Raw genomic sequence first — 26,578 nt, forward strand, 5'->3', positions numbered from 1 at the left:
GCTGGTGAGATGTGGCTGCTGTGGTGGGTTCCTGGGGCTGGGGCTCTTAGAGAAGCTTCCTAGGATTTTGCTTGGGTGGTGTCTTGGCGTCATATCGGGTGCCAGGGTTCGTTGGTTCTGTGTGTATTATCCACAAATTTGGCCCATCACCAAACCGCTCAGGGGGAGGGCACGGCCTCTGCTGAGATGAGGTGCTGAGCTGTTGTGGGATGGGTTTGATGAGGAGCGAAGGGGCTGAGAAGGGGCTCCACAGCCCGGGTGCTGAGGAACCCTCACTCCTCGGGCGCTGAGCATCAGCTGATGGTGCTTGTGTGGTAACACGTGCCCACAAACTGGGGTGCGGGGTCTTGCCCCCTGGCTGTCTGTGCTGCCCCAGGAAACACGATACAAATGAGACTCGGCTGCTGCCGGGGGTCGATTTGGGGTTTAAGTTTGGTTTTGGCTCGAGGCTGAGCTCTGCAGCGGGTGCATCGCGCTAGTAGAACGGAACGGAAAACGAAAGTGATGATGAACAGAAAGGAGAGCAGCGCCCTACTCCCCCTACCTCCGCCTCCCCGAGCCCGTTAAAAAGGAGGCTGCTGGGGGGCCGGGCTGAGGACCGGGGCTGCCGCTCAATATTCACTTAAAACTCCGGTGCCGCCGCTCCCGTCTCTGGACTGAATCTGAGCGCGGGGAATCCGGACCTGCTGCGGGTGAGCAGCGCCCCCGGGGGCGGCCCCTCTGCACTTGGGGGGACGGGACCGGGGGGAGACTCGGGCCCCGAAGCGCGGGGATGCGGTGCTGGGACGGGACCGGGGTGTGAGGCTGGTACCCCCAGGAGCGCCCGTCCTGCTCGCTGCGCGATGCGGGTGGTGCTGTCCCGCCGGTGCCGCTACCGGTACCGGCTCCTGCTGCCCTGGATGCTGGTGCCCGCTCCCTTTGGTGCCCCTTCCCCCTGGTGCCGGTCCCCCCACCGCACCGCCTGTCCCTCTTGTCCGGTGCCGGCTCCCCCCTCCTAGTGACGGTCCCGGTGCCCGCCGGGGCTCTCGTCGGTGCCGGTGCCGATCCCCCCATGCCCGGTGCCCGCCCGATGCCCGTGCCGGCTCCTGCTCCCCCCGGTGCCGGCGGGCGGGGTGGGGCGGGGCCGCAGTGATGCAATTTCCGCGAAGTCCGGCCCCGGTTTGAATGCAGGGAGGCCCGAGAAGCGAAACTGCCGCCGGCGGCGAGTCCCCGGCTCCCCGCGGGTCCCCCCACCCCGGCGGCGGCGGCGGCGGTGAGAGCGGCGGGGCGCGTTCCGGGGGTGGGGGAACTCCGGGGATGGGCGGTCAGCGGAGCGCCCTGGGGGGCTGCAGGACCGAGGGTGCCCCCGGTAGCCCCGCAGGGAGCCGTGGGGGTGCTGCAAGGCGTGCGGGATGCTGCAGGGCGTGCGGGGCGGGCATCCCGCTCAGCCCCCGCCCCGGCTCGCAGCGTCCGTGCCTGGGCTGGGATGCGTTCGGGAGAGGAGGGTCATAGCCAGAGTGCAGGTTTTTAGGTGCAAAGCCCTGTCTGGAGGGTGGGGAGAACTCCGGGGGTCCACAGTGCTGCCTTCGGTGAGCGATCCCCGACCGCGATGTTTTAACCCTGCTGCCGCCTCTGAACTCCGGGGATGGCATCTGGGAGCTCCCGGTGAACTTCTTACAGTTGCATAAAAGCAAATGCAGCATCTTGGGGTCCACGTGTCTCGGGACTCTGCACAAACTGGAGGGTCTGTGCCTGCACACACACTCGGGCAGTGGTGTCGCGGCTGCCACGCAGCAGCCAGGCTGGTAGTGCCAGCTCTTGAGTGGGATGTGGAGTGAGCTGTCTGGTTGAAAAAGGCTGGGAAAAGGGGGCGCCAAGAACTTTGGAGGCTGTTTTTGCACTGGAGAGAGATTCCAGAGGCATGCGGTTTCGGTACAGCCAGGAGGACTGCATGTGGTGGGGGGGGGCACTGGCCAGCATCTGTCAGGCAGCCCCCCTTCCACTGTTTCCAAACCCTCCCGGCCAGCCCGGCTGCACTGATCGCTGGTGGGGTGCTGGAGATGCTGGGAAGATCTTGCACTTTTGCTCTGAGTGCTGCTTGTAGCTGTAGAAAAACTTCCAAGGGCCAGTGCTTGGCTAGGTCTGGTAACCGGGATGTGGGGCTGCAGCCACCCGAGGCACATGGTCCCCTGTCCCCATCCTCTCCCAACACTGATCCACGTCACTTGCTCTGATCGAGGGGCACTTGGCTTACACCAGCGTAGCACGTTGCCTAATGTTCTGTCAATAATTAACAAAGCCAAGAGCTCAGAGAAGGGCTGCCTTCCTCCTGGTGGGATAGGATGGGTGCAGAGCATCGGGATGCAGGGGCACGATGAGCATTTCTCTACCACAGCCGTGCTTCCCCTCGCCATTTCCAGGGAAATGTGATTATCTCTGGCTGCAGCCCTGCCCTGCAAGGCGCCTGCCAGGGACGACGCTTGGACACAGCGTGGCCCGGCCCTGACCCAAAGCATCTTCCTGAGCATGGAGGAAATGCCATCAGCAAGGCCAGAGTGTGCTCTGTTTGGGTTTGGTTTGTGGCAAGGCTGAACCAGAGCTGGGCAGAGGTTGCGTGGGGCGTTGTTGGTGCCTGGGAGAGGCAGAACTCGCCCAAGTGGAGCGGAGGGTACAATAAGCCAGTCTCTGTCTGTTTTGGTGATTTGTCACCCATCAGCAGGATGTGAGTGGCTTTAAATGTCAGGCTGAGCTTTTCAGGATCAGTGTAAAAAAGGTTGTTTTTCTTGAAATATACAAAATTCAGCTTGTAAATCATGGCCTGTGGCTTGCTGGTAAATACTGCTCCCCATCCACTCCCCATGCGCTCTTACCTTCCCTGAAGCATTTGGATTTTGCTCTGTTGACATCAGTGTTGTTCCCAGTGGGACAGCTGTCTTGGGGCACACCTCCCTGAGCTTCCTCATGTCTTGTGTCTTCCCTCCACCCAAGCTTGGATTGCAAAAGTTCCCTTAGCATTTTTTTTTCCTAGTATAAGAGTGCTGTAGAGAGAAACAAGCTTTAATTTGGCGTCAGCACTAGTGCTGTGCAGAGACTTGGAGCGGGGTTTGCACTTCCCCTTCCTCTTCCCTCCCACCTCCCAGACCCAGAGCATGTTCTGGCAGTTTGCTCAAAATCAAATGCCTTCTTAAAAAAATAAACAGCAGGGGAATTGACCCCTTTAAAGGTGGAATATTCCCTCTTAGCTTTTTCCAGCTGGGATGCCCTGCCCAGGCATGAATTCCAGCGGCACCCTGGCTGTCCTGCACGGTCTTTATGGGCAGTTCTTAAGCGTTTAACCGGGTGGGTCGGTGCCGGCAGTGCTGCAGGACCGCGTCTCCCATGAGCTCTGCGGCTGTGGACGTGCCGGGACCGGGAAGTTCGGCTCCCTCTGCACGGAGCCGAATGCCAGCGATCAGATTTCTTTCTCTCCCGTGCATATAACTGAGGTCTACTGGAGTTTTCACCAGTTACAGTGTTGCACAGATGTCGCACAAACCCTGAGCTCGAGTGCCTTTCCCAGGAGGGCTCGGCCGGAGGCGGAGACTTCCAGAGGAAGGAAGGTCGAACTGCTATCGGAGGGATACCAAAGAGTTCCCGAAACTGCAGATGTCAGTTCCACTGGGAACGTGCCGCCCTCGCCAGCTTCAAAGGAGCTGAAAGGCTCTCGGCAGCTGAGCGTGACCTGTGTCCCGCTCCGGGCGTTCCCGCTGTGGAGATTCGGGAACAGCCCGGCCCCGCCGGCCCCGCGCTGCCACCGGCGCCCTCCGTGTCCCCCTGCCCTGTGCCGAGGTCCCGGGGCAAGCTGAACCTGCGGTCGCGAGGGACACTCCCTCTGCCCTGGGGTCCCGCTTAGCTCCAGTCCATCCCTGATCTCCCGGGGAAAGCCGAGTGGGAATGCTCTCTTCGAGCAAACAGTCTCCCCAGGCTCAAAAGGAGGGATTTTGACCCCCAAAGGGTGCAGGGTTTTTCCCTCCTGCAGTGGAGCCCTCGGAGCAGGCTGTGTCTCCGCAGGCTTCTGCCTGGTTCCCAGGGTCTGAGTACTCACAGCCTAGTGTAGTTTGACAGGAGCAGCTCCAGGGGATCTGCAGCCCCCACCAGCACCGTGCTGCCTTTCCTGTCTTGCTGGGAATCGGAGGAGCATCCCTTGATGCCCTTGGGCATGAGACAGATTGTTCCACTCCCCCTCCCCTCTTATAGGTGTTTATTTTCAAATTTTTCCAAATTATTTCATTTCAGTGCAAAGCATTTTATTTGCATCAGGCAGAAATCAGGCAGCACCAGAATCTCAGCTGTCACTCCAATTTTTCTTTTTTTGTGGAAGAACCAGAACAAACAAAAAGCTCTTGACCCCTGGACTGCAGAAAGTTTTATTCCAATGACCATGGCCTTGTTACAGCCAGAGGATAGGAATACCCTGGCTGTCTGCTGGCCCCAGCCAGCTGGGGGTCACTGCTCTTCTTTCAGTGCCAGCCTGCACTGAGTGCTTCAAGTAAACATTAGGAAGTGAAGTCACAGAGCTAAGTCTGGGTGATTTAGCTCTGGATGCTCTGGATGCAGAGCTCGTGGCATGGCACAGTGGCATGGCACAGTGACCCAAATCAAGCCAGCACTGGCGTGGGAGTCTGCCACAGCATCCCACAGCTTCCCGAAACGGAAACCTGCAGCTCTGCCCAGCGCCAGGCTTGCTGCCAGGCTTTGAGAGATAAACCGAGCGGGTGTTTATCCACCGAGCACGCGTCTGACCTGATGCACACAGAGAAGTAGGATTACATGACTCCTTCATGGCTCAGCAGCAGGTGGATGCTGTGACACTGGGATGGGAGGTGAGGAGCTCTTTAAGGGTAGGCTGGGAATGTGGGTGATGCTCCAGCCACTTCCAGCTTGGTGTTTGTTGTCTGAAGCTCCAGCTGGAGGAGCAGCATCAGCACTCCCTGCCCACTTTGCACAGCACCCTGTTTATCCCAGAAGAGAGGAAAGGATTCTTAATTAAAAATGCAGAAGCAATGCAAGGTTTGCCTTCCTACTTCGTTGTCCACTGGACCTCAGACGGAAATCCTGCACTTCCCTGGTATTGCCAGAGAGCCAGTCTGTGGTGGCTGCTGGCCAGGAAACCGAGTTGGGTGCTCGGCACGAGGCCGGTGGCTTTTCTTGGCAGCACACCCTGCCCACAGATGTGCCCGGGCATGTTCCCTTCACCCTGACCACGTGGCCCAGCCACAAAACCCTGTGGCATCATTCCCAGGGATGCTCCTGGCCTCTGGTTGCCCAGGAAACTGATGGCAAATGCTGGAGGTGGTGGCTGGAGAGGGCAGTGAGCTGTGAGTTGCCCTCCTGGCCACCAGGGCCGAGCTCTCCCAGCCGGATGTTTACAGAGCTGTCAGCTGGAGAGATGCCGGCAGGCCCCTGTTCCAGCATGCCCATCTCCCGGCCTTGGGTGCTGCATCCCAGGAGCAAAGAGGGTGGTTGCTTCATTAATTAATTCCAATTAATCGTTTGTGCTACGGAGCAGATGGGCTGAGAGGCTGGAGCTGGGTTCCTCCTGCTCGGTGTGGGGCTGCCTGGCCAACTCAGGGAAGAAAATAGGACAAAGAAAGAGAAAGTTGGCAGGAGGGACCCAAGGTGGGGCACGTGCTGGCAGCAGGAAGAGCAAGTTGGATCATGTGGCTGTGTGGGAGATCAGTGACTGCTGTGGGGACTGTGCTGGGCCCTCTGGATCAGTCACTGCTTTGCCACTTTGGCTGGTAGATGCTGATGGTCTATGGGGACATCGGGGACCAGGCTGAGCCCTGCTGGGAACTAGCACCATTTTGCAGTCTGATTCCTGTGCAAAGCACTCCCCTGGGACCTGGGCTGGTGGGAGGAACAGAGCTGGGGCAGGGGGTGCCAAGACCAAGGTTGCTTGGGTGAGGCTCCTGGCTGTGCCAGTGCCTCTGTGTGCACCCAGCCAGGGATTGTCTGATGTTTCCTGCTAAGTCACTTGTTCCTTGTTCCTTTGCCAGGCTTCATGAGCTTGCACCGATGACCAGCAGGTATGCAGTGAGCAAGGACAAGGCCACTCACCCCATGGCACCTCCTCCCCACGGCATCACCTTCTGAGATCTTCCTGCCATTAATTTTTGCTCCGCTCAAGCTGCTGCCAAAGATGCCAACAGCCAACGGCCCAAAGGTGCCACTGGGCAGCCTCCAGCAGCAGCTGGAGCTGCTCCTGGTCTGCTCCAAGTGCAGTGTGAAGGAGAACGAGATCACCTACCACCCGCGGGAGGTGGAGCACAAGTGCATGTATGAGATCCTGCTGGCGCGCTGCCGCAGCCGCAGGAGCACAGCATGGAGGAAGGTGTCCCGGCAGCCCGGCTTCCCCAATCCGGCGCGCTACGCCGTCTGCAGGTACTACGTGATGGGCATGGGCTGCAGCAGGCACAAGAACCAGTGCACCTTCGCCTGGAGCGCGGAGGAGGCCATGGTCTGGAACTTTGAGAGGGAGCACAAGCTGGAGCGGCGCTGGCTGAAGGCGGCGGTGCTGCGGGCGCAGCTGGGGGACCACGCTGCTGCCACCCCCCAACCCACTGCCAGTGCTGCCAGTGAGATCATCAGCGAGTTCGGGGGGTGCTTCCAGGAGATCTGCAAGCGTTGCTTTTTCGGCTGCCCCCAGCGCATCACAGTGGGTGGCTGCGGGTGGCTCTGTGAGTCCCACCACGCCTGGGACCCGCTCCTGGTGCACGCAGTGCTGGACAGCCAGAAGAAGCAGCAGTACACGGCCATCCGGCCCTGCCCCGAGTTCATCGAGACCCTCAACTACTGCCGGTTTGTGTCCCGGGGCCGGGCCTGCAGGCACGGCCCACAGCGCTGCCAGTTCGCCCACAGTGATGTGGAGATGGCCGTCTGGGAGGCCGAGAGGGAGCACGGATTGCTGCGCTCCGACCTGCTGCCGTCTGTGGCCACCGGCAGCACCAACGGCAAGCCGGCGGCACCTGCGCCCATGCACTTCTACTGCTCCATCTGCCTGGTGACCTGCAGCTCGCAGGAGAGCTTTGAGAACCACTGCTCCTCCATCGAACACGTGCAGATGATCTCGGCTGACAGCTCCATGCAGTGGGTCCACCGTGCACCGCCGCTCGGGCTGACCAAGTTCTCACTGTGTAGCAGGTAAGGCATCCAACAGGGAACAGGGCAGGGACAGCAGGGAGCTGCCTGCTCCCTGAGGATCCCCCTGCCACCCGGCACGGATGGCACCTGGAACACCTCTCTCCCTACAGAGCAGAGGTGTGTGAAATGGGGAACAGCTGCACCAAGGCTCATTCCAAAGAGGAGCTGCAGGAGTGGATCCAGAGGGTGAAGGTTTCTGTGAAGAAAAAGAAGCAAGCCCTGAAGGACGGGCTCTTGTCCTACCAGGACCGGCTCCTTGCTGAGTATAAGATGTGCTCCAACGAGGTGTTAATTGTGAGTTAATTGTGGGTGGCAGGAACACTTTGGTGTGTGAGCTTGGGAATGGAGCCCACTGCCCCCTTCCTAATGGGGTGCAAAAGGGGATGTGGCATCCTCCTTCCCTCATCTCTTTGGAGACAGCAACCTGAGAGCCTGCTTTGGGTACCCGAGCTATGCCATGGGTCCTCCTGCTTCCCAAGGCTACTGTATGGGGACCTGGAGCAGTAGTGGGTGAGGACAGAATATGAGGATATACTCTTGATCCTTCTTGGCAAGATGTAGCATAAAGGCAAGGATGAAGATAGCACTGTGGAGGGCTCTGAGGTGTGCTCCTGGGATGCTGCCTTCAGTCCCTCTCCTCTCATGCCTCCCCACAGATGACTGAGCACATCGAGGATGTCCGAGTCGTGTGTGAGCAGCCTCTGCATGTGCAGCTGGAGGACAGGAAGAAGAAATACCAATGGCGGTTCAAGGTCCACTCTCAGGTAAGCTCAGGCCTTTGGAGGGTTTTGTTTGGTTGGGAATTTTTTTAGTTGTTATTTCTGCAAGGGTCAGAAGGATGGGGTTTTGGGCATGTGTAAATGAGGACACATGTTGGGTATTCAGGAGCTGCTCAGATGGTGTCAGCACTGGGGCTGTGTGCAGGAGGGCAGCCACTGTGTCTCCTGTTGTGTGCAGTGGTCCTGGGGCAGACCTGGCTGCTCTCAACACCTCCCCTGTACCATCACAAATAACAACATGCTTCAGCTGCTTTCCTGCCCAGGATTTTGTGGATGTTGGGGGCAGAAGCCTACTTCTCCAAAGTAGATTTCCCATTTACTGCACACTGGTTGATATTAAACTGAAACCTGAGGTTCTCTGAGACCTTAGAGTAATCGCTGTGGGATTGTTGGAGGAATAAGCTGTGGTGGGACTGGCATAGTATTTGGTTCCTCTAGTAGCTTTTTCTAGGAAATGCTGCTGGAGCATCTTACCAGCTGCTGGGCTCTTCCCATGGGCTACCCTCACCATGTCCTTGTCTTCTCCTCAATGGCAGATGCATCTCCAGCACGTGGCCCTGCTGAAGCGGGAGCCTGGAGTCAACTTCTACTTCTCGGGGAATGGGCTTTCCCGGGGCTTGCAGTACATTTGTGGGGAGCACGTGGCCACCGTGTCCTCCTCGCCCCGCACCGCGCTGGTGGAGGTCAGCATGGAGTGCTGCACCCTGGGCATCTTCGAGCAGTGGGTGGTCTTTGACTTTGGGAAGCGCCCCGTCCTCATGCAGAAGATCAGGGTGAGGGTGGGCCGGCGGGAGACCCCCCAGCACGTCCCCAGCACCAGGGAGAGCAGCCGCCCCGTCAACTTTGTGCGCTGGAATCGGGGTAACCGGATCATCGTTCCCAGCGTGCCAAAGACTGATGAAGATGTGGTTCTGCTGGCAAAGTACAAACCACCTGCCCTGGCACTGGATTACCAAAGTGAGGGTAGTGCTGTCGTTCCCATCACCCGGCTCAACTATCGGGAGAGGATGCACAGCTTCCTCTTCCGTGAGGAAGAAGCTGAGCAGGCTCTGATTGCCAAGTAAGTGCCAGGCGTGAACCCTTTCGGGGTTTCCCTTCACTGGGGACGACAAACCTGTTGCTGACTCTTGAGACCATGCTGCTCCTGGGGTCTTCTGTCTATTCTGGGTTGGGTCTTGTGGTGCCTTCCCAGAAAACGGGAAACCTGCCAAGAAGGATGGCTTGCTGGGTCTCATCCTGTGGCCGTGGATTAGCTAAAGCATGGTTTCTGCCTGTATGTGCTTGGGGGGCTGGCAGACCCTATCTGGGTGTAGGTGGCAATCCCCTTTCCATGGGGGAGGGCTCAGGAATTGACAGATCTTTCTCTGCTCTTCATTTGGGTGTTTCTTCCTTTCAGACTCAACCTGCGTGTGGTCATCTCGCTGACCCCCATGCTGCAGAGCCTCTCCATGGGGGCGAAGTTTGCTCACTCTGGGGAGCTGTTTGCTGAAGTGCCTACCCCTTACAACCTCTCACCAGACACGGACGAGGGGTACCTGCTGAGCAGGTCTGTGCCCACTGCCTTCCTGGCCCTTGACCCACCTGTGGACAATCGGGTTTACGAAGTTTTTGTGGAGCATAAAGCCACCACAGAGAAGACCATCTGGCTACAGATACCAAGCAGATGCTGCTCTGAGCTGAACTTCAAGGCAAACACCTCCCACAAGGTGGAGATCCAGTTCCAAATAGACCAGCTGCTGTTCCGGCAGTGGCACCAGGCTGTGGACTGCCTGTTGGATGAAAAGCTGGTTGTGCCAGATGTTGCCAATTGCTCCATCCCGTACTCTCTTGGGTCCCCACAGAGAGGGAATAGCAAGCAGAAACAAGCCATCTCCTTCATCACAGGCCAGCCGACCACCAGCCGGCAGGTGCCACCTCTGCTCATCTATGGGCCTTTCGGCACAGGGAAGACATTCACCTTGGCCATGGCCACCTTGGAGATCCTCAAGCAGCCCAACACACGGGTGCTGATCTGCACTCACACAAACAGGTTAGCAGGGAAGAGGCAACTAGAACTGTGGGCAAGCTAGTGCATTGCTCTCTGGAGGGGGTGAAGGGGAGCCAGGGTGTAAGAGCCAGAGCTGAGCTGCCCTTTTCTCAGTGTGCAATAAATTTAGTTTTTATTGAATTTGCCTTAAACTGTTCTAGTTTCTGCTGAGAGGTAGCCTAGCATGGGTGGAAGTCTTTGTGGAAAAGCCAATGCAGACTCACTGAATCCCTGAATGGTTCGGGTTGGAAACGACATTACAGCTTGTCTTGTTCCAAACCCTTCCCCTAGACCAGGTTGCTTCAAGCCCCATCCATCCTGGCCTTGAACACTTAACATATTCCTGCCCCATCATAAAATGGGAGTGTGGCTGGAGAGACAGTTTTCTCCAGCCTTTACTGTGTACTCCAAGAAGGAGAAAACTGCTGCCTGACCATGCTGGGATAATATTGTGCTCTAGTTGCCCTTGAAGACTGTTTGGCTCTATGTACATGCCAATCTATTGACTTCTCCAGGGAGAGTTTGGGGAAGAGGAAATGCAGATCTGGTCTGAATGCCATTGGATCTGTTTTCAGAGAAACCAGGCCAAGACTGTTAAAATTAGAGCAGTTACACTGAAAAGAGTGTCCACATCTGATCCTGCAGGCTGTTACTGCCTCAGTTTTTAATGCATAATAGATGGTGACTGCTAATCTTAGCCTGTTCCAGGCTGTTTGCTTGCACGGAAGCTTCTCCTCTAGGTCTTGTCTCACCTGGGGATGGGGATGCTTTGCTGTCAGAGGAGAGCTCCTTGTCACTTGGCCCTGGACAGCATCAGGGCCACAGGTTTTGCTGGGCACATCACATTTTTCCATAAGAGTGTCAAGAGATGTCGTAGTCTCAAATATCAATTCCTATTTTAAATCATACTATTGAAAGAGGCTGGGAATTGGTGGCTGCGTAGGCACTGGTTCCTTTGTGCAGTTGTGAATGTCTGCTGTGACAAGTGTGGTGTCACCAGAGCCAGGAGAGAAACTGGATGTGTGTTGCAGAATGATGAGAGAGAACTTTGCCTCACAGAATTTAGGAACAGCACCAGCAAATTCCTTGATGCTTTTCCCTTTTGTTCCCCTCCAGCGCTGCTGACATTTACATCCGGGAGTATTTCCACAACTATGTGACCACGGGGCATCCATGGGCTGTTCCCCTGCGGATCATCTTCACCGACCGGCCCATCAACATGACGGACCCCATCATCCAGATGTACTGCTGCCTCTCGCCAGACCAGCGCTCCTTCCGCCTCCCCACGCAGGCCGAGATCGACAAGCACCGCATCATTATCACCACATCCATGCAATCCAAGGACTTGAAGGTCCCCCGAGGCTACTTCACCCACATCATGATCGACGAGGCTGCGCAGATGCTGGAGTGCGAAGCTTTGGTTCCGCTCTCCTACGCCACTTTTGAGACCCGCATTGTCCTGGCTGGGGACCACATGCAGATAACCCCAAAGCTGTTCAGTGTTGAGAGTGGGCAATCTGCTGATCACACCCTCTTGAATCGGCTCTTTCAGTTCTACCAGAAGGAGAGGCATGAGGTGGCCATGAAGAGCAGGATCATCTTCAATGAGAATTATCGTTCCACTGCTGGCATTATTGAGTTCATCTCCAAGCACTTCTATATTGGCAAGGGCAATGCTATCCATGCCAGTGGGAACATCCCACCCCATCCTGAAATTTATCCCCTCGTGTTCTGCCATGTGTCTGGTGTGGCTGAAAGGGATATCTCCATGATTTCTTGGCAAAACGTCTCTGAGATAATACAAGTGGTTGAGAAAGTGAAGGAGATCTACCAGAGGTGGCCAGATGAGTGGGGTGTCCGGGATCTGAAGAAGATCTGCGTGGTCTCCCATGGGATGCAGGTGCGTAGAGGAAACCTGCATTCCACCTGAGAAGGCTATGCCTGCACTGCTGACTAAACACTCCCAAAGAAAACCCTTTTAATCTATTTGTTATTATTTGTGCTAGTAAAAATAGGAAATCTGGGGTCTCGTGACTTCAGTGGTTTTTTGAGGCACTCTCTATTTAGGTAGTGTGTCCTGGGTGGCTGGAGCAGAGATGGTGGGATGGCTCAGTTAAACACTTCTATCAGCATTTTCTAGATAGGTTAATGACAGGTCAGTGGGAGCTCTGGCTGAAGTCAGCCCAGATGTGTGGCTGCTTTCAAGTAATTTGGGGAACCTAAAGCTGGGCAGAATGAGGGACCTGGTGTTTGATGGGTGGCATTTCTGAGCTGAGTTCAGTTGTGCCTCTTTCTTACCAGGTTTCTGCAACAAGACAAGAGCTGAGGAAAAAGCAGCTACAAGATGTGGTGGTGGAAAACTATGAAAATTTGCCAGGTTTGTGTCTTGTGCATTTGTCCCTCATGCCTGGCTGCATTTTGGGGTCTTCTGTGCGTGAGTCATACACAGCTTTTGCAGTCATGCTGGTGGACAGGAGGGTCCATAACAGCTACAGCCACTGTATAACAGGCAGGGAGTAGAGACACTGGGGCATTAGCAGAGGAGTTGCCAACATTTTTACATTTCCCTCCTTGTTAAAATGCAAAATATTGGCTGTTGTGGAAAAAATACCTCTCTGGGAGGTGCTGCCAGGCAGAGCTCCCCTGCCCTCTTGGTGTCTCTGCCACCACCCCAGTCCACGTAACACCGATTAGGAGGGAGTGCCTGGAACTCCTTTGGCTGATTTCCATCCCCTTCTGGTTGGTAGATCTTTGATTTTGTCTTTTTCTGAGTGAATAAGATTTCACACTGAATTAAATCTGCACCCAACTGTCAACTCATTTCAAATATATGGACGTTGCTTTGTGGGAGGGTAAAAACCCTGTAAGTGCCATCTCAGAGACTTGTGTATGTGTGAATCATGTGAAGCCCTAAGTACCAGGGAGAAAGGCAAGTGACAGAAGGGAATTGAAAGGATGGGTACCAATCACAGAACAGCTCACTAGAGGAGGAGTCTCCTGCTCTGGATGACAACAGAGGGATAAGGCTGGTTTTGTCCTCAAGGACTTAATTTATGACTCATCTGTGGTTTTATTATCTTTTTTTATTGCGCAACTGGGACTCCTCGTGGTGGGAATAACTGACCCCAGGGGGTGTTTGTGATCTCCACACCCTTTCTTTGCAGCCTCTTCCCAGCTCTGACATCACTAAGATGCCTCTTGTTGGTTGTTGTGTGATCAGCAGAGCTCTTCCCGAGGGGAGAGGGATCCTTGCAAATAATCACTGCTCTTGTTCCTGTAAGACCCTCAGTTCCTCCAGGGAATTTGAGATTCACAGCAAACTCTTCCCGTGTTTGCAAGGAGGGGCTGCTGGTGGCAACAGGGCACACTGGGCTACTCTGTGGGTGCTCATGGCTGCACTGTTCCAGTGCTCTGCCCTCGTCCCATCTCCAAGCTTTCCTTCCCTCCCTGGTGTGTGTGTGGGTGGTGGTGCCTTGTGATGTCCATCCTGGTTCATGCACAGAGGATCTCACAATCCCCAAGAGCTGCTTTGCCCACATCAGGTGACCCCCATGTTTCAGTCAAGCGAGGTTACATCAGTGGCCATGTGACAAAAATAGGTGGCAGCCAGGCAGGGTCATCCCTGTTGGGTTCTCCTGAGTGACTTTTCCCTTGTCCCCTCTGGTGCAGGGCGTGAGTTTCGAGTCATAATCATCAGCACGGTCCACACCACTGAGAGCCTGCGTGTCTCAGCCTCCCACCACCTTGAGTTCTTCAACGAGGCCAGAGTGCTCAACACCATCATGACCCGAGCTCAGTCACTGGTGGTTGTGGTGGGGGACGCTGTGGCCTTGTGCTCCCATGGCCAGTGCAGCAAAGTGTGGAAACGGTTCATCCAGCAGTGCATCGATAAGGGGAGCATCTTCCCAGAGAACCTGACAATGGCTCAGATCAAACAGGCTGCATGCGACAAGGAAAGCTGGAGCAGGAGCCTGGAGGGGGAGGAGGAGGACAGTGACACAGACTCCTTGAGCTCTGAGGATGAGAACATGAATGCCGATGATCCCATCCTCCAGGAGCTCCTGGATGAGAGCAAGAACATGCTGGTGACAGTGTCTGATGAAGGGCTGCTGAACGTGAAGTCCGAGGGTTCAAACCAGAGGAAAGACAAGTGGGAGTATGTCAGCTTCTCTTCTCAGACGATGCAGCAGTACCTGCATATGCACCCCCAAATGTACAAGAGGTGTGAGCTGATCAAAGAGGGGTTTGACAGAGCTTCTGCCTTCACCCTCAATGACTCCCCTGCTATGAACATCCAGATCAAAGGCAGAGTTAACTGTGGGACAGCCTTCACTGGGGATGAGGTGCTGGTGGAAATCCTGCAGAACAGCACAGGTGACAGCAGCAGCCACCGCCCACAGGGGAGGGTGGTGGGCATCCTGAAGCGTGCCGATAGGGAACGGACCTTCATCTGCATGATGGATGAGTTTGATCCCCGTGTGATGATACCCATCGATCCCACTGTCACAAAAATATTCGTCCCGGGGCTGAAGGAGAAACCCAATGTCATTCCCATCCGCAGGCTTGTCAATGGGAAGTACAGAGTGGTCAGCTGTGAGAAGATCAGCCAGGAGACAAGGAGGTGCCAGTTCTTCTGTGTCCAGGTCATCTCCTGGCGGGAAGGGTTTTACTACCCTTTGGGGATAATAACAGAGATCCTGCAGACAGCATTGACTTTGGAAGAAGGCTTAAAGATCCTTGCCTTGGAGTATGGTTTGGAGAACAAATACCCAGCTGCTGTCACCAGAGAGTCAGCCAAATACTCCTCCAACAGCAACATAAACCTCACCAAGGAAACTCTGAAGGACTGTCGGAATTACATGACCTTCACTATTGACCCACAAGGTGCCAGGGATTTGGACGATGCTATCAGCGTTAGGGATCTTGGGCGTCACTATGAGATTGGGATCCACATTGCCGATGTGGCTGGCATAATTCCCAAAGGCAGTGCCTTGGACCTGGAAGCAAAGAAGCGGGGTGTCACCTACTATGCTCCCAAGCAGGAGCCCCTGTGCATGTTCCCACCCAAAATCAGCCAAGATGTCTGCAGCCTCCTGCCTCAGAAAGATCGACGGGTGGTCTCCTTGTTTGTCACCGTAGAGAAGGAGACTGATCAGATGTTAAAGGGAATCTTCACCATCTCCGTGATTCGCTCGGACAGGCAGCTGTCCTATGAAGAGGCAGAGCTCTGCATTAAGAACTGCTACAAGGGAGCAGCAAGGGCCCTGCGTTTTGATACTCTGGAGGACTGCATAGCTGTGGCTTATCACTTCTCCAGGATCCATCGGAAGTTTCGGCTGCAGGAGGACTGTTTCTATGACCGGCTGGATGAGGAAAGTTCCCCAGGTAACAGGGGGTCCCATCAGATGATAGAGGAGTTAATGATCATGTTCAATAGTTTCGTGGCTGAGTTTCTCACCAACCACGAGGTGACCAGAAATGTCACTCCTCTCCGGTGTCAGTGTGAGCCAAGTCTTGGACAGCTGTCACAGATGAAAAACAAGTACAGCCACATCATTCCTTTGTCCATTCATCTCTTGCATCACCTGGGAGAAATGCCTCCTGAACAAGACTCTCCTAAAAATGTGGAGTTCAGTCTTCTGGGCCCCATCTGGGAGCACCTGCAGTCAGCTGCTAAATCCCATGACTTCCAGAAGATGCTCGACCTTGTTGTCACTGATGACATCCACCCAAAGCTGGCCCCAGTGACCCTGGAGTTCAGGAGACTGCTCAGCCGCTCCTACTTCTGTCGCTCCAACTCCACTGTCCAGTCGAAGGCAGGCCATTACTCCCTTCATGTTGACTCCTACACCTGGGCCTCCTCTCCCATCCGCCGGTACGTGGACGTCGTGGTCCAGCGGCACCTTCATTCTGTGCTCCGCAAGAAGGCTGTCATCTATTCTGCAGATGACATTGAGTTTCTCTGTCACGACTTCAACAGGAAGAATAGCCAGGCAATGGCATATGAGAAGAAAGCCCACTCCCTGCAGATGGCCAGCCAGCTGAAGGACCAAGTCCTGCAGAAGATTGCCTTTGTGGTGGATGTCGAAGAGATAAGCAGGTTTTTTAAAGCTCTGTTTCCCCTGAACCAGGAGAGTCTTCCAGATCCACAGAGAATTAACTACAGGTCCCTTCAGCTGATAGAGCAGCCTGTGTTCATCCAGCAGCGGAACAGCATCAGGATGACCTGGAAGAGGAGGATGTACTCTGCAGAGACAAAGGAGCAGAGCCTGCGGGAAGGACCCCTCCGTGACAAGAGCGTCACCCTCCTCCGTACCCAGACGTGGCAAGACGTGCTCATGGCCATCAGGAATGAGGAGTTTGACAGGGCCGCATCCCTCCTGCGACAGAGCAAGGAGCTGTACCACCGACACATAGGCTGGGTGCGGAAGAGCTCCTGCTCCCACTACATGGAGCTGTCCCTGGAGCTGAGCGCTGGTGATGCGCTGTGGTTCCAGCTCACCACCGATGTCAGCCGTGGCTTCCTGGTGCCCTTTGTGCAGCTGTGGTGTGTGACCCCGGGGTTTGATGTCTGCCTGCAGCACATGGAGAAGCCAATCGACTGCTTCTCAGCCTACGCCATGCTGCAATCCAAGGACAGTTACAAGAGCACGACAGAATACAACAAGGTGTGGATGCCCATGAGCGCCATGGAGTCTGCGTCGTGTGCCGTGGCCGAGAACGACTCGATTGTTCTCCATGATATTAAAATAAAGTGGGCAAAGCAAAGGACAAGCAAAGGACAGCTGCAAGGGAGCTTTGTGCTGAACAAGATGTGGTTGAAAGACTGCTCCATTGAAGTGGACTTCCTCCACTGTTACCTGTGCATTCGTTTAGGTGGGCTGAAACTTCCGAAGAGCCCCCAGAGCGATGAGGAATGCCTTAGTCATGGCCTCCAGAACCTGTCTTTGCTTGACAGTGGCAAATCAGAAAACAAACTTGTGGTTGATCCTGATACCTACACCTGGGTGGCTCACGGGGTCACGGAGGAGTTCAACGAAGATGAGAAGTCAGACAGGTCTAGCCAGCAGACTGTGAACTTTTACATCCACTATATGTCTATGGAGACCATCCCTGTGGAGATCTCACAGAATTCTGCCAAGTTCACAGTGGAGCTCATTCCAAAGATGCTGCCAGACATGTAAGCGCACTCAGCAGTGTTCTCTGGTTAACCTGGCTTCCCACGGGACCCCTCTGCTGCACCTCCATGGGCTTTCCTCACTGCTGTGGCTGATCCCCTGAAAAACCTGCCCTTATCCTTACTCCAACTGGCCATACTGTTGGGCTGTGGCTCTTTGGGGGGTGTGGCAGCACTTCTCAGGTCTGTTTTCCAGAGGGTCTCCCGCTCTTCTGGTTTTCCCTGAGAATGGGGAGATAGGGGAAGGTGCTGAAATTTCCCTGAGCACCTGCTTCTTATGTTACTGAGTTGCTGCAATATGTGTTATAAAACACCAAGTGAAGCCCTGGAGTGGGGTTTGCTTAGCAGAAGAGCTCCCTGATTTCCAAATCATTCCTCTTTGTTGTTGCTGCAAAGCAAATTCTGCTCTTTTAAAATCAGAACTGATGTCTAGTATGCAGTTCCTTGTACACAGAACAGGCTGCTGTGCACCCCCAATACTGGAGAATTCTCAGGGTAGAATGTGCTTCCTTTTGCATTGTGAATTTTAGGAAACATTGGAAGCTAATCCAGTAAAAGGGCGTGGATCATAACAAAACAGAGTTGGGACAGGAGTTGTGTTCCTTGCTCTCAACATCTTTGCAGGCTCAGCTCTTCAGCCAGTTGAGAAATGGTCCCAGATGTAGAGGGGCAGAATAAGTTCAAGTTATTTGTGGTTTAAGTTCTTTGTGGAAGGAATTAATACAACAACAAAGCAGAGAGAAAAAATAAGTAAGACAGTTGTGCAAAGCTGTATTACAACTTTTGCTATTTTATGCTCCATTCCATTCATTCTTATGTTTCCTTGTCTGTCAGACGGAAAGAAAAAGCAATTTGGAGGCTCAAGTACGCCTCTGACCTTGCTAAAAGCATTGCCCTTGGCCACGAACCTCCTCCAAAACGTAAGTGCAAATATTAACCTTTCTTTCCTTGTGGCTACTTGCTTCTGGCCAGGCATGTGCCCTGGCAGTTTCTCTGGGCCCTTGCCATAGGGGTGATGCTCCCACACAAGGAGGTTCGCCTGACAGGGGGATGAGAGGAGGTTCTGTGTAATTTGGGATGCCCTGCTAGTAGCTGGCATGGCTGAGATTGTCATTCCCAGGACTCACGGAGATGGCTCATGGGCAGAGTATCTTGGCATGGGACAAGGATTATTTCCATGTGGTCTTGTAATGGACCACCATCACTAGGTACCTGCTGTACCCTCTTGCTGAATCACTTCTGTGCTGTCCTCAGTAACCTTCTTTAAATTTGTTTTCTTGGCTCTTTGCTGTAACAGTGACAACATCCAGACTCCTGCAGAAAAAATCCTTTGATATCCCTGGCAACCGGAAACTTAACAAGAGTCAGAACCAGGCTGTTCTGGATGCTCTAAGAAAATCCTTCATGCTCATTCAAGGCCCACCAGGTAAGGGGAGACAGCAAAATGCACCTGAATGGCAGGTGAGAGCTGATCTGCTGCTTTCCATAGGACCCTCAGTGTGCCAGGAGAAGGGAGCATGGGCTGGCATCACCTATAGCTGTGCAAGGCAGTCCCCTCTGTTCTTGATTTTATTTCATGGCTGATCAGCTGGATGCTGATCCAGAGCATGAATGTTGTGGTTAAAATGTTCTCAGCATACTCATTTTTTTTTCTAGGCACAGGGAAGACCGTTGTTGGAACTCACATTGTCTACTGGTTCCATAAACTGAATGAGGAGAGTGTTGAGAAGGACAAAACACCATACTTGGAAGACGAGAAGGACAAGAAGAGAAAGTGCATCTTGTACTGTGGCCCATCCAACAAATCTGTTGATGTTGTAGCTGGTAACTGTCATCCTTTAAGCCCCTAAAGTGGCTTGTAGTGGTGGGAGGGAGAAGACGTGGTGTGGAGGGGCAGAAAGTGGGGCTGGTCCTTACAGAACACCCTGCACTGCAGGGCGAGGACCAGTGGAGATGGGATGATGAGTGAGGGGCAGGGAGAGACAAGCCTGAGCATCACCAGTGCCTGGTGCTGTCTGAGCAGACCTGCCCTCCTTCTGCAGAGATGCTGCTGAAGCTGAAGGACCTGAAACCACTGAGGGTTTATGGGGAGGCCATTGAGACGATGGAATTCCCCTACCCAGGGAGCAACCGGAACATCTCCCGTAAATCCCTACGGGATGCAAAGCCAAAACGTGAGCTCAGGTAGGATGGCATGGCCCTGCAGGCTCCTAGGATGCTGGGGAGAGGTGGCCTCTGCATCAGTAATGCTGAACAAACCAGAGCAGATAGTTCATTCCACCACTCCAGAGCAGCACTATTAACCTGCTTTCTAATTAATCTGTAATTAATTTTTTCAAGTGAATGTGTACACTCTAATGTAGCACCTAGTCAGGAAATGCAAGTTGTTGAAAAGTCCCTAGTTGTTTTCATCTCCTTTTGGAATAGCCCTGAACGTCTCTGTCTTCATCCCTGTTTGCAGCTGCTAAAGGAAAGCCAGTTGTATTTTATGTCTTCAAGGTTGAATTATTTGGTCTACAAAGATGGGAAAGTTTGGCTGTGAGTTTTTTAGCTAATGGTGTTTCTCCACATAGGCAGGTGGTATGGTCTGCTTCACTGTAGAAGAAATCACTCAGGTCTCGGTGTTGAGGGAAAATTATTATATATTGACTCTTTATTCAGCGAAATAATCCTGCATCATCGCATCCGGCGGGCGCCCAGCCCCTTCTGGAAGAGCATCTGTCACTTTGACGCTCGGGTGAAGAAGGGAGAGGAGATCAAAGAAGAAGAAATAGAGCAGTGAGTAAGAGGAGACCCTGGTGAGAGAGGCTGACTTTGGCTGTGTGCCACCTCTGTAGCACAGATTAATAAACTGTGTGTTCAAAATAGTGAATCCCTTCTGCACTAGTGCTGTTGTCCATCTGGACCAAAATTCCAATTCTGCCTGTGTGACCCTTGAATCCTTCACCTGGACTCCCTGCCCTGTTGAGTTCAGGACAAAGTACATTTCCTACAGTGTCCATCCAAAGCCCTTTTCTGGGAACACCAGCTCATCCTGGAGAGGGAGGTGAAGCCATTATAATTTGGGAAAGCACAGCCTCTGCCTGGTTCCCGCGTGAGGAATGTGGAGGTGTTTCCCTTATGCACAACCTGATGTTTTCTGCATCCACACTAGGTACAAAAGTTGGTTGTTACAAGGTCGTTCGTATCAGCTGGCGCGTCACGATGTCATCCTGTGCACCTGCTCTGTCTCATCGGCCAGCTCCCTGGAGCACCTCAATGTCAAGCAGATAATCATCGACGAGTGTGCCATGTCCACAGAGCCGGAGACCCTCATCCCCTTGGTATGCCACCGCCGTGCTGAGAAGGTATGTCCCTGCCCAAGGTGTGTCTCTGGGGCAGCTGCTCAGGGCTCTCAAACCTTTTCCATCCTTTACTATGCTTACAAGATCTGTTAGGATTTTAAGGTTTGTGCTTCTTTATGGGGTGGGTATTGCCAGGTTGGATGGGACTTGGGGCAACCTGGGATTGTGGAAGGTGTCCCTGCCCATGGAAGGGGGTTGGAACAGGATGAGTTTTAAAGTTCCTTCCAACCCAAACCATTCCGTGATTCTAAAATTCTATAGTTCTTTGTTTTCCTCCCATCAGATGGAAACATTATCTAGGACAGGATCTTTATGTCATGTCCAATGTGGTCTTTGGCTGAGGTTGTTGTAAGCATAACATAAATAAGTAGCACCGAATGTCTGTGTACAAACAGCCTGTCAAAGAGCTGGTGGCCTTTGCAGTGCCACCACCCCGCAGCTGAGGTGTCTGCACTTCCTTCCAGGTTGTTTTGCTGGGGGATCACAAACAGCTTCGGCCGGTGGTTAACAATGATATCTGCAAGAGTCTTGGCATGGAGACGTCTCTCTTTGAGCGCTACCAAGGACAGGCGTGGATGCTGGACACGCAGTACCGCATGGTGAGGCTCTCCAGTGGCTTCTCTTCTCTCCATCACAGAAAATCAAGGCTTGCCTTAAGCATCAGATAGTCTCCATTAGTGCTTCCCCTTCCTAGACACAGGATTATATCTAGGAATATGCCAGTGCCAGCTCCAGCAGAATGGCATCGTGAGTGAAGCCTGCCCAGAAAGATGCTGCAGGCTGAGAAGTTCCTTGGGTTTTGTTCACCCCAGTTTCCCCCCTTTTCTCTGCCAGCACAAGAGCATCTGCGAGTTCCCATCCCAGGAGTTCTATGAAAGGCGGCTGAGAACATGTCCTCAGCTTACTCGGAAACCCAGTGCTCTCCACCACAGAGAAAATAACTGCTGCCCCATCATCTTTGGGCATGTGGAAGGGAAGGAGCACTCCCTCATGGTTTCTACTGAGGAAGGAAACGAGAACTCCAAAGCTAACCTGGAGGAAGTGGCACAAGTGGTGAGCAGGGTCCTGGGGAATTGCTGGGGATGCAGAAGGGAGGGCATTGTGCTGGAATTGTGGAAAGATGATAAAAACATAAAGATCAGCAGTGTCTGCCTGGTGCCTCCCTGGTCTGGAGCACACCAGGACGCCCCTGGGCAGAGGCAGGTGTAGGAGTGATCCCAAGGCAGGCACTATCACTGGCCTGGGGAGGGGTGCTGGGGGCTCTTCCCCCCTGCCCCGCTCCCAGGTGAGCAGGACGCTGGTGTCCCCAGGTGAGGATAGCCAAGCAGCTGACACTAGATGGCACCATCCGGCCGGACAGCATCGCCATCCTGAGCCCCTACAACGCCCAGGTGTCCGAGATCAACAAGGGCCTACAGAGGGAGGGCATCCGCGGGGTGACTGTCTGCACCATCATGAAAAGTCAAGGTGAGGGCACAGGAGGGGGAGGGTTGGGTCTGTCCCTCCTGTCTTCCTGAGGAGCTGCTCACAGATACAGTCTTCTAGCAAACCCTACCCCAGGGTCATTTGAGCCAGGGAAGACCAGATTTCTGGGTGATTTGTGATTATAATAAATCCTTTGGAAGCCTCTGGAGTGTTAGAGCAGAGTGAGGCTGCTGAAGGCAGGAAGGCGGAGGATGTCTAGTGGAAGATTTCTAGTGAAAGGTTCCCTGGCCATGTCAGGGACGTTGGAACACAGAATGTCCCTTCCAAACAAAACCATTCTGTGATTCTGTGCTTCTGTATCTGAGAAGGGTGTTAGAGAACTGCCAGAAGACATTTATTTTATTTGGAAAGCAATGACCAGGAGTCCAAAGGCCTCCAAAGCTGAAGAAACCCAGAGGGGGGCAGTAGAGAAATGAGTGTCCTGTGGGATAGAGAAATGGCCAGATGCTTCCTTCTAAGAAAGTCTGGTTTGCTTCCACTTTCTAGGAAGTGAATGGAGATATGTGATCCTGTCAACTGTACGCTCCTGCCCCCGGTCTGAGATCGACAGGAAGCCGACAAAGAGCTGGCAGAAGAAATACCTGGGGTTTGTTACTGACCCAAACCAGGTCAATGTTGGCATCACAAGAGCTCAGGAAGGACTCTGCATCATAGGTGGGTATCCTTGAACCATGCACAAGCCTTTAGGGGAGTAGGATTCTTGGATAAAGTGGTTGTGATGCAAATTAGTACAAGTGGTCTTGCTTTATTCTTCTGCCCTTTAGTCTGGGGTTTTGAAACTGGGCAATCTGAGCAAAGCAGGGCTCATTTTCAGCTTGAATACAGCAAGTATATTTAGTTTTTCTCACCTTTTGTTTTGGACCTGCTGCTTTCATGCTAGAGCCCTATCCTAACAAAAATCTGGCTGCTCATTTTGCTCCTAATCATGCAGATGTAGGCTGTGATATGTAGAGAAGCTGCTTACAGATATGACAGAATGGAAAATGGAGCTGGGATTTTACAGATGTGTCACTGCAAGTGACCCAGGCCCCTTAGCTAGAGGTCATATATAAAAATGGTATCAGCCAAGCCTCTTCTTGCCACTAACCTGCTGTCCCCATCACGGTGCTCACAGGGAACCGGTACCTCCTGGAGTGCAACCCTTTGTGGAGGAGACTGATCCAGCACTACTACCACCACAATAGCTGCACTACAGCCCAGGAAATTCGTGTCAGGAGGGCCTCAGCTGTCCGCCAGTGAGGATGGGCCCTCTCTGCCTGAACTGCATTATGTGTGCCTTGGGAAGGACCAAATCTTTCCATTATTCAATGACCTACGGAGCCAAATGCAGCGGAGATCTGGGAGCTTCCTGCACCATGACAACTCAGCTTCAGCATCTGCTTCAGCACCTTGAGGTGTTTTTAATCAGTGCAATCTTGGGCAGGAACTTTCAGTTCTAGCAAACCAAAAAGGCATTGGAGATAGATGATGGGCATGTGACTTTACTGATGATGATACTATTTTTGTAACTGTAAGTTGCTCAGCAGAACCCTCATCCTACCTGCCACTGCAGCTGCAGTTTGCGGGACCAAATATTTACTCCAGCTGTCGGAGTTGCACTTCGGGGATCAAATGCTCAGTCCATTCATCAGGGTGGAATGACTGCATGCAGTGGAGCAGTGCAGCAAGCTGCTGTTTGCCATGGAGGACCAAAGCTTCTGAGTACTGCCTCTCATTTTAAATCCAAGGACAGGAGATTTTTAAGACTTCTCATTTTTTACTTTTTTTTTTGTTTGGTTTTGTTTTGTTTTTAAGTGAAGGAGGAAAGCAACGAGAGATGCATGCACCACTCTTTGTCTAGCCAAAATGTTGTTCTCTGAGCGTGTAAATATCTCAGCGGCAAGGCCAAGGTGATTTTGTAAATAGATTTATGTGTTCTTTGTGCAAAGGAGGTTGTCCTCACCAGCATAAAGGCAATGAAAAGCGGGGACCTCTACCAGGAAATGTTGGGATTTGTCAGCCCATTTTAAACTGTTCAGAATTTTATTTGAAATCTCCTGTTGATCCCCCCTCTTCCCTTTCCTACCCCACTTTTTTAAAAGCTGCTTTTAATTTATTAACTTTTAACTCTGTGAATTTGTTTCACAGCCTTATGGCCTGAGTTTTTAAGAGCAGTGAAGGAGTGTATGTGTATAATGTATTTTTATATTTTCTGTAGCCAAATTTCTGTGAGATGGAAGCTGTGGTTCACCAGAGAGGCTGCTTTAATCCAGTGACATGTGGCTGGTAGAGATGTATTGTGGTGAATGGTGCCCTTTGAGAATCATGGAGCTGCTTTTGGAAGTATGACAGTTTTATGGGAGGGTGTCTTTTATCTCAATTCTGAATGTATTAAGTGCCTGCCTTGGCTCTCCCCAAACCACATGCTTGGCTGTCCTTAGGTGTTCATGTGGGATATGGAGCTGAGATGCAATCACACAAGTTTTCCTTGTGGTGTGGATCCCTGTGATGTCACAGCGCTATGGCAGGAGGAATTTTGTCCTGTTTGCAACTGAAATCCAGCGTGGCTCTTTCCCATGTGGAGGAATGGCAATAGGAAAGCATTGTGTCTGGAAAAGTCTCTATTTAACGCTTTGTTTCTTCTCATGACTCTGTGTTAGACTTGACTCCAGAACCTATGGAGAGGTTTCATTGTTCTCTTCCTAGTTTAAACTACCTTCCTGCAGTCTGCCTTTGGGGAGTTTGAGCTGTATTCCAAAGACCATGTAGGCTTGCTCTTGTCCTAGTGAAGCATAATAGTGAGCATATGGCTGGCAATTCCATGGAGGATAAAAACCCATAGGAAGTATCCCCTGCTGATTCTAAAGATGCTTGGTGAAAGCTGGTAAGGTGCAAAATTCATTTTTCCTCTTTGAAATCATCCTGCCTGTGGTCTTAAAAGGTTCTGCACCAGCCTGATTAGCAACTATTATTGCAATTCCAAAATAAGATTGTCTGGGGATCATTCTGTGGACTACTAAAATGCAATCATCTAGCTCCGAGATGCTATGGAGAGTTTCAAAAATGCTGGAATTGTTGGAATAACTACTTTAGCACGGTGCCAGCTTCATTTAACAAAGCCACCTTGGTTCCTTTAGAACCAGTGGGCCTCATTTTCATGATCTCCTGTAAATGAAGAGTTTCTCCCATGGGTTCTTTCATACATATAACACAAACGAGAAGACTCACCCCAGATGTAGTAGCTTAGTCAGTACTCTTGGAGGAGGTTTGGCCAGGAGAGAGTCCTCATAAAGCAACTCCTTTTGCCCTTAGTGGAAAAAAATTGTTTATTTCTACCCCATGGAGGCAGAATGAAATGTTTTGCTTAGTCACCTCGGTGTTACAAGACAATATACATGTTATTTTTTTTCCTCTGAGGATGTATTTTATTACTGGTGATTAGGAAATGCACCCAAGCAGCAGTAACAGCCAGGCTGGGCCCTTGGATTGCTGGTGCTGTCATCAGGTTCTTGGAAAGCTGGTCATGCAATAGTCAGGGATAGCAGAAAGTGCAATTAAACTTCTTTATAGACTGTAATGACAGCTGAGTATCATGTTATTGTCCTTATGCTCATGGAGAGAATCATAGAAATCAGTAGAGGAAAAAAAGTTCAAATTAGCCTGGTTTCATTTGCATGCAGAGTTTTGAATTTACTTTTGGAAGAATCTTATGTTCAAGGAATATTCTTAAAATGCCAAACTTTTGGTAATCTCAGTAGGAATCCCCTGGCAGTGTGGTGCCCAGGGCATCTGTCCAGTCACAGGCTCTGTGTTCTCCACAGTCAATGGCAAAAGCACATGGGTGCAGGACACAAATGTCAGTTCATTCAACAGCATTAAGTTAATTTCCTCAGCCCTAGCTAGAGCTTGAGCACAAATTAAACAAGGGGAGCCTGTGGAGGCAGCCAGGAGTGAGCCCAACATCAGGCTGGCCGGACTGTTTTTGAGGATTTGGACAGATCTGTGTAGGACAATCAAATTACTGCAATAAATTGTTGGAGTTTTTAAAAATAGAAATGAAATGTCAAGTGTCATGAAGTCTGAATTGAGGAACTTGAAATGGGGCACGTTTTTATCTTTTGTATGTCTGTGACTCGCAGCAAACCTCAAATGACCTTTTGGATACAAATATTTTTATCTGCTTTGACTGTTCATAAGAATGAATCTCAACATTCCTTTTTTTATATTTAAGCCATAATTGTAAAAATGATTTGAATTTATTTAAATAATAAATTTTATTACTAAAAGGTCTGTTTATGTGATGGTTTTACTAGAACCTGTTTGACTAGAACAGCTCAGTTTGGACTGAACCAAATGGTAAAAAAGAAAATTAACATTAACTGCAGGTTTTTGGCAGAAAAATAGTTTTTTACATATTGATGTTCCTTCCCTGTTTGTTGGGAGGCTTGGGAGTTATTTATTGTTGGGTTTTGGTTGTGGGGTTTTGTTGTTTTGTTTTTTTTTTAATTAAGTGATCTTTTCATGCACTGTAGAGGGGTGAAGTCATGTTTAGGTACCTATATGGCACAAGGTGTAGAGGGTGAGAGAAGCCAGTGATGGACATAAGTCTGGGTGGGTGATTTGAAGA

At 52.1% G+C, this 26,578-nt stretch overlaps 1 protein-coding gene across 3 annotated transcripts; it reads left to right on the plus strand.

Annotated features, from left to right (window-relative positions):
• The first annotated feature begins 1,199 nt into the window (after window positions 1-1,199).
• On the plus strand, window positions 1,200-26,231 carry HELZ2 (helicase with zinc finger 2). Of its 3 annotated transcripts, XM_066198750.1 has the most exons (20): window positions 1,200-1,252; window positions 6,018-7,161; window positions 7,272-7,455; window positions 7,818-7,925; window positions 8,477-9,000; window positions 9,337-9,969; window positions 11,083-11,866; window positions 12,268-12,343; window positions 13,636-17,146; window positions 17,978-18,063; window positions 18,441-18,569; window positions 18,800-18,967; window positions 19,186-19,327; window positions 19,805-19,921; window positions 20,298-20,490; window positions 20,952-21,086; window positions 21,322-21,540; window positions 21,798-21,954; window positions 22,459-22,626; window positions 23,087-26,231. In XM_066198750.1, the coding sequence occupies exons 2-20, from the start codon at window positions 6,161-6,163 to the stop codon at window positions 23,209-23,211; spliced, it is 8,460 nt and encodes a 2,819-aa protein (XP_066054847.1). In that variant the 5' UTR covers window positions 1,200-1,252; window positions 6,018-6,160; the 3' UTR covers window positions 23,212-26,231. The 3 variants fall into 3 exon arrangements, with proteins under 3 accessions (XP_066054847.1, XP_066054848.1, XP_066054850.1); XM_066198751.1 differs by lacking the exons at window positions 20,298-20,490; window positions 20,952-21,086; window positions 21,322-21,540; ... (1 more) ...; window positions 22,459-22,626; window positions 23,087-26,231 and having other exon boundaries at window positions 19,717-19,841; XM_066198753.1 differs by lacking the exons at window positions 17,978-18,063; window positions 18,800-18,967; window positions 19,186-19,327; ... (5 more) ...; window positions 22,459-22,626; window positions 23,087-26,231 and having other exon boundaries at window positions 18,441-18,561.
• The last annotated feature ends 347 nt before the right edge of the window (window positions 26,232-26,578 follow it).

Source organism: Chamaea fasciata, unplaced genomic scaffold (genome assembly GCF_029207755.1).
Source record: "Chamaea fasciata isolate MVZ Bird 193981 ecotype frontalis unplaced genomic scaffold, bChaFas1.0.hap1 SCAF_17, whole genome shotgun sequence".
NCBI classification, from domain to species: domain Eukaryota; kingdom Metazoa; phylum Chordata; class Aves; order Passeriformes; family Sylviidae; genus Chamaea; species Chamaea fasciata.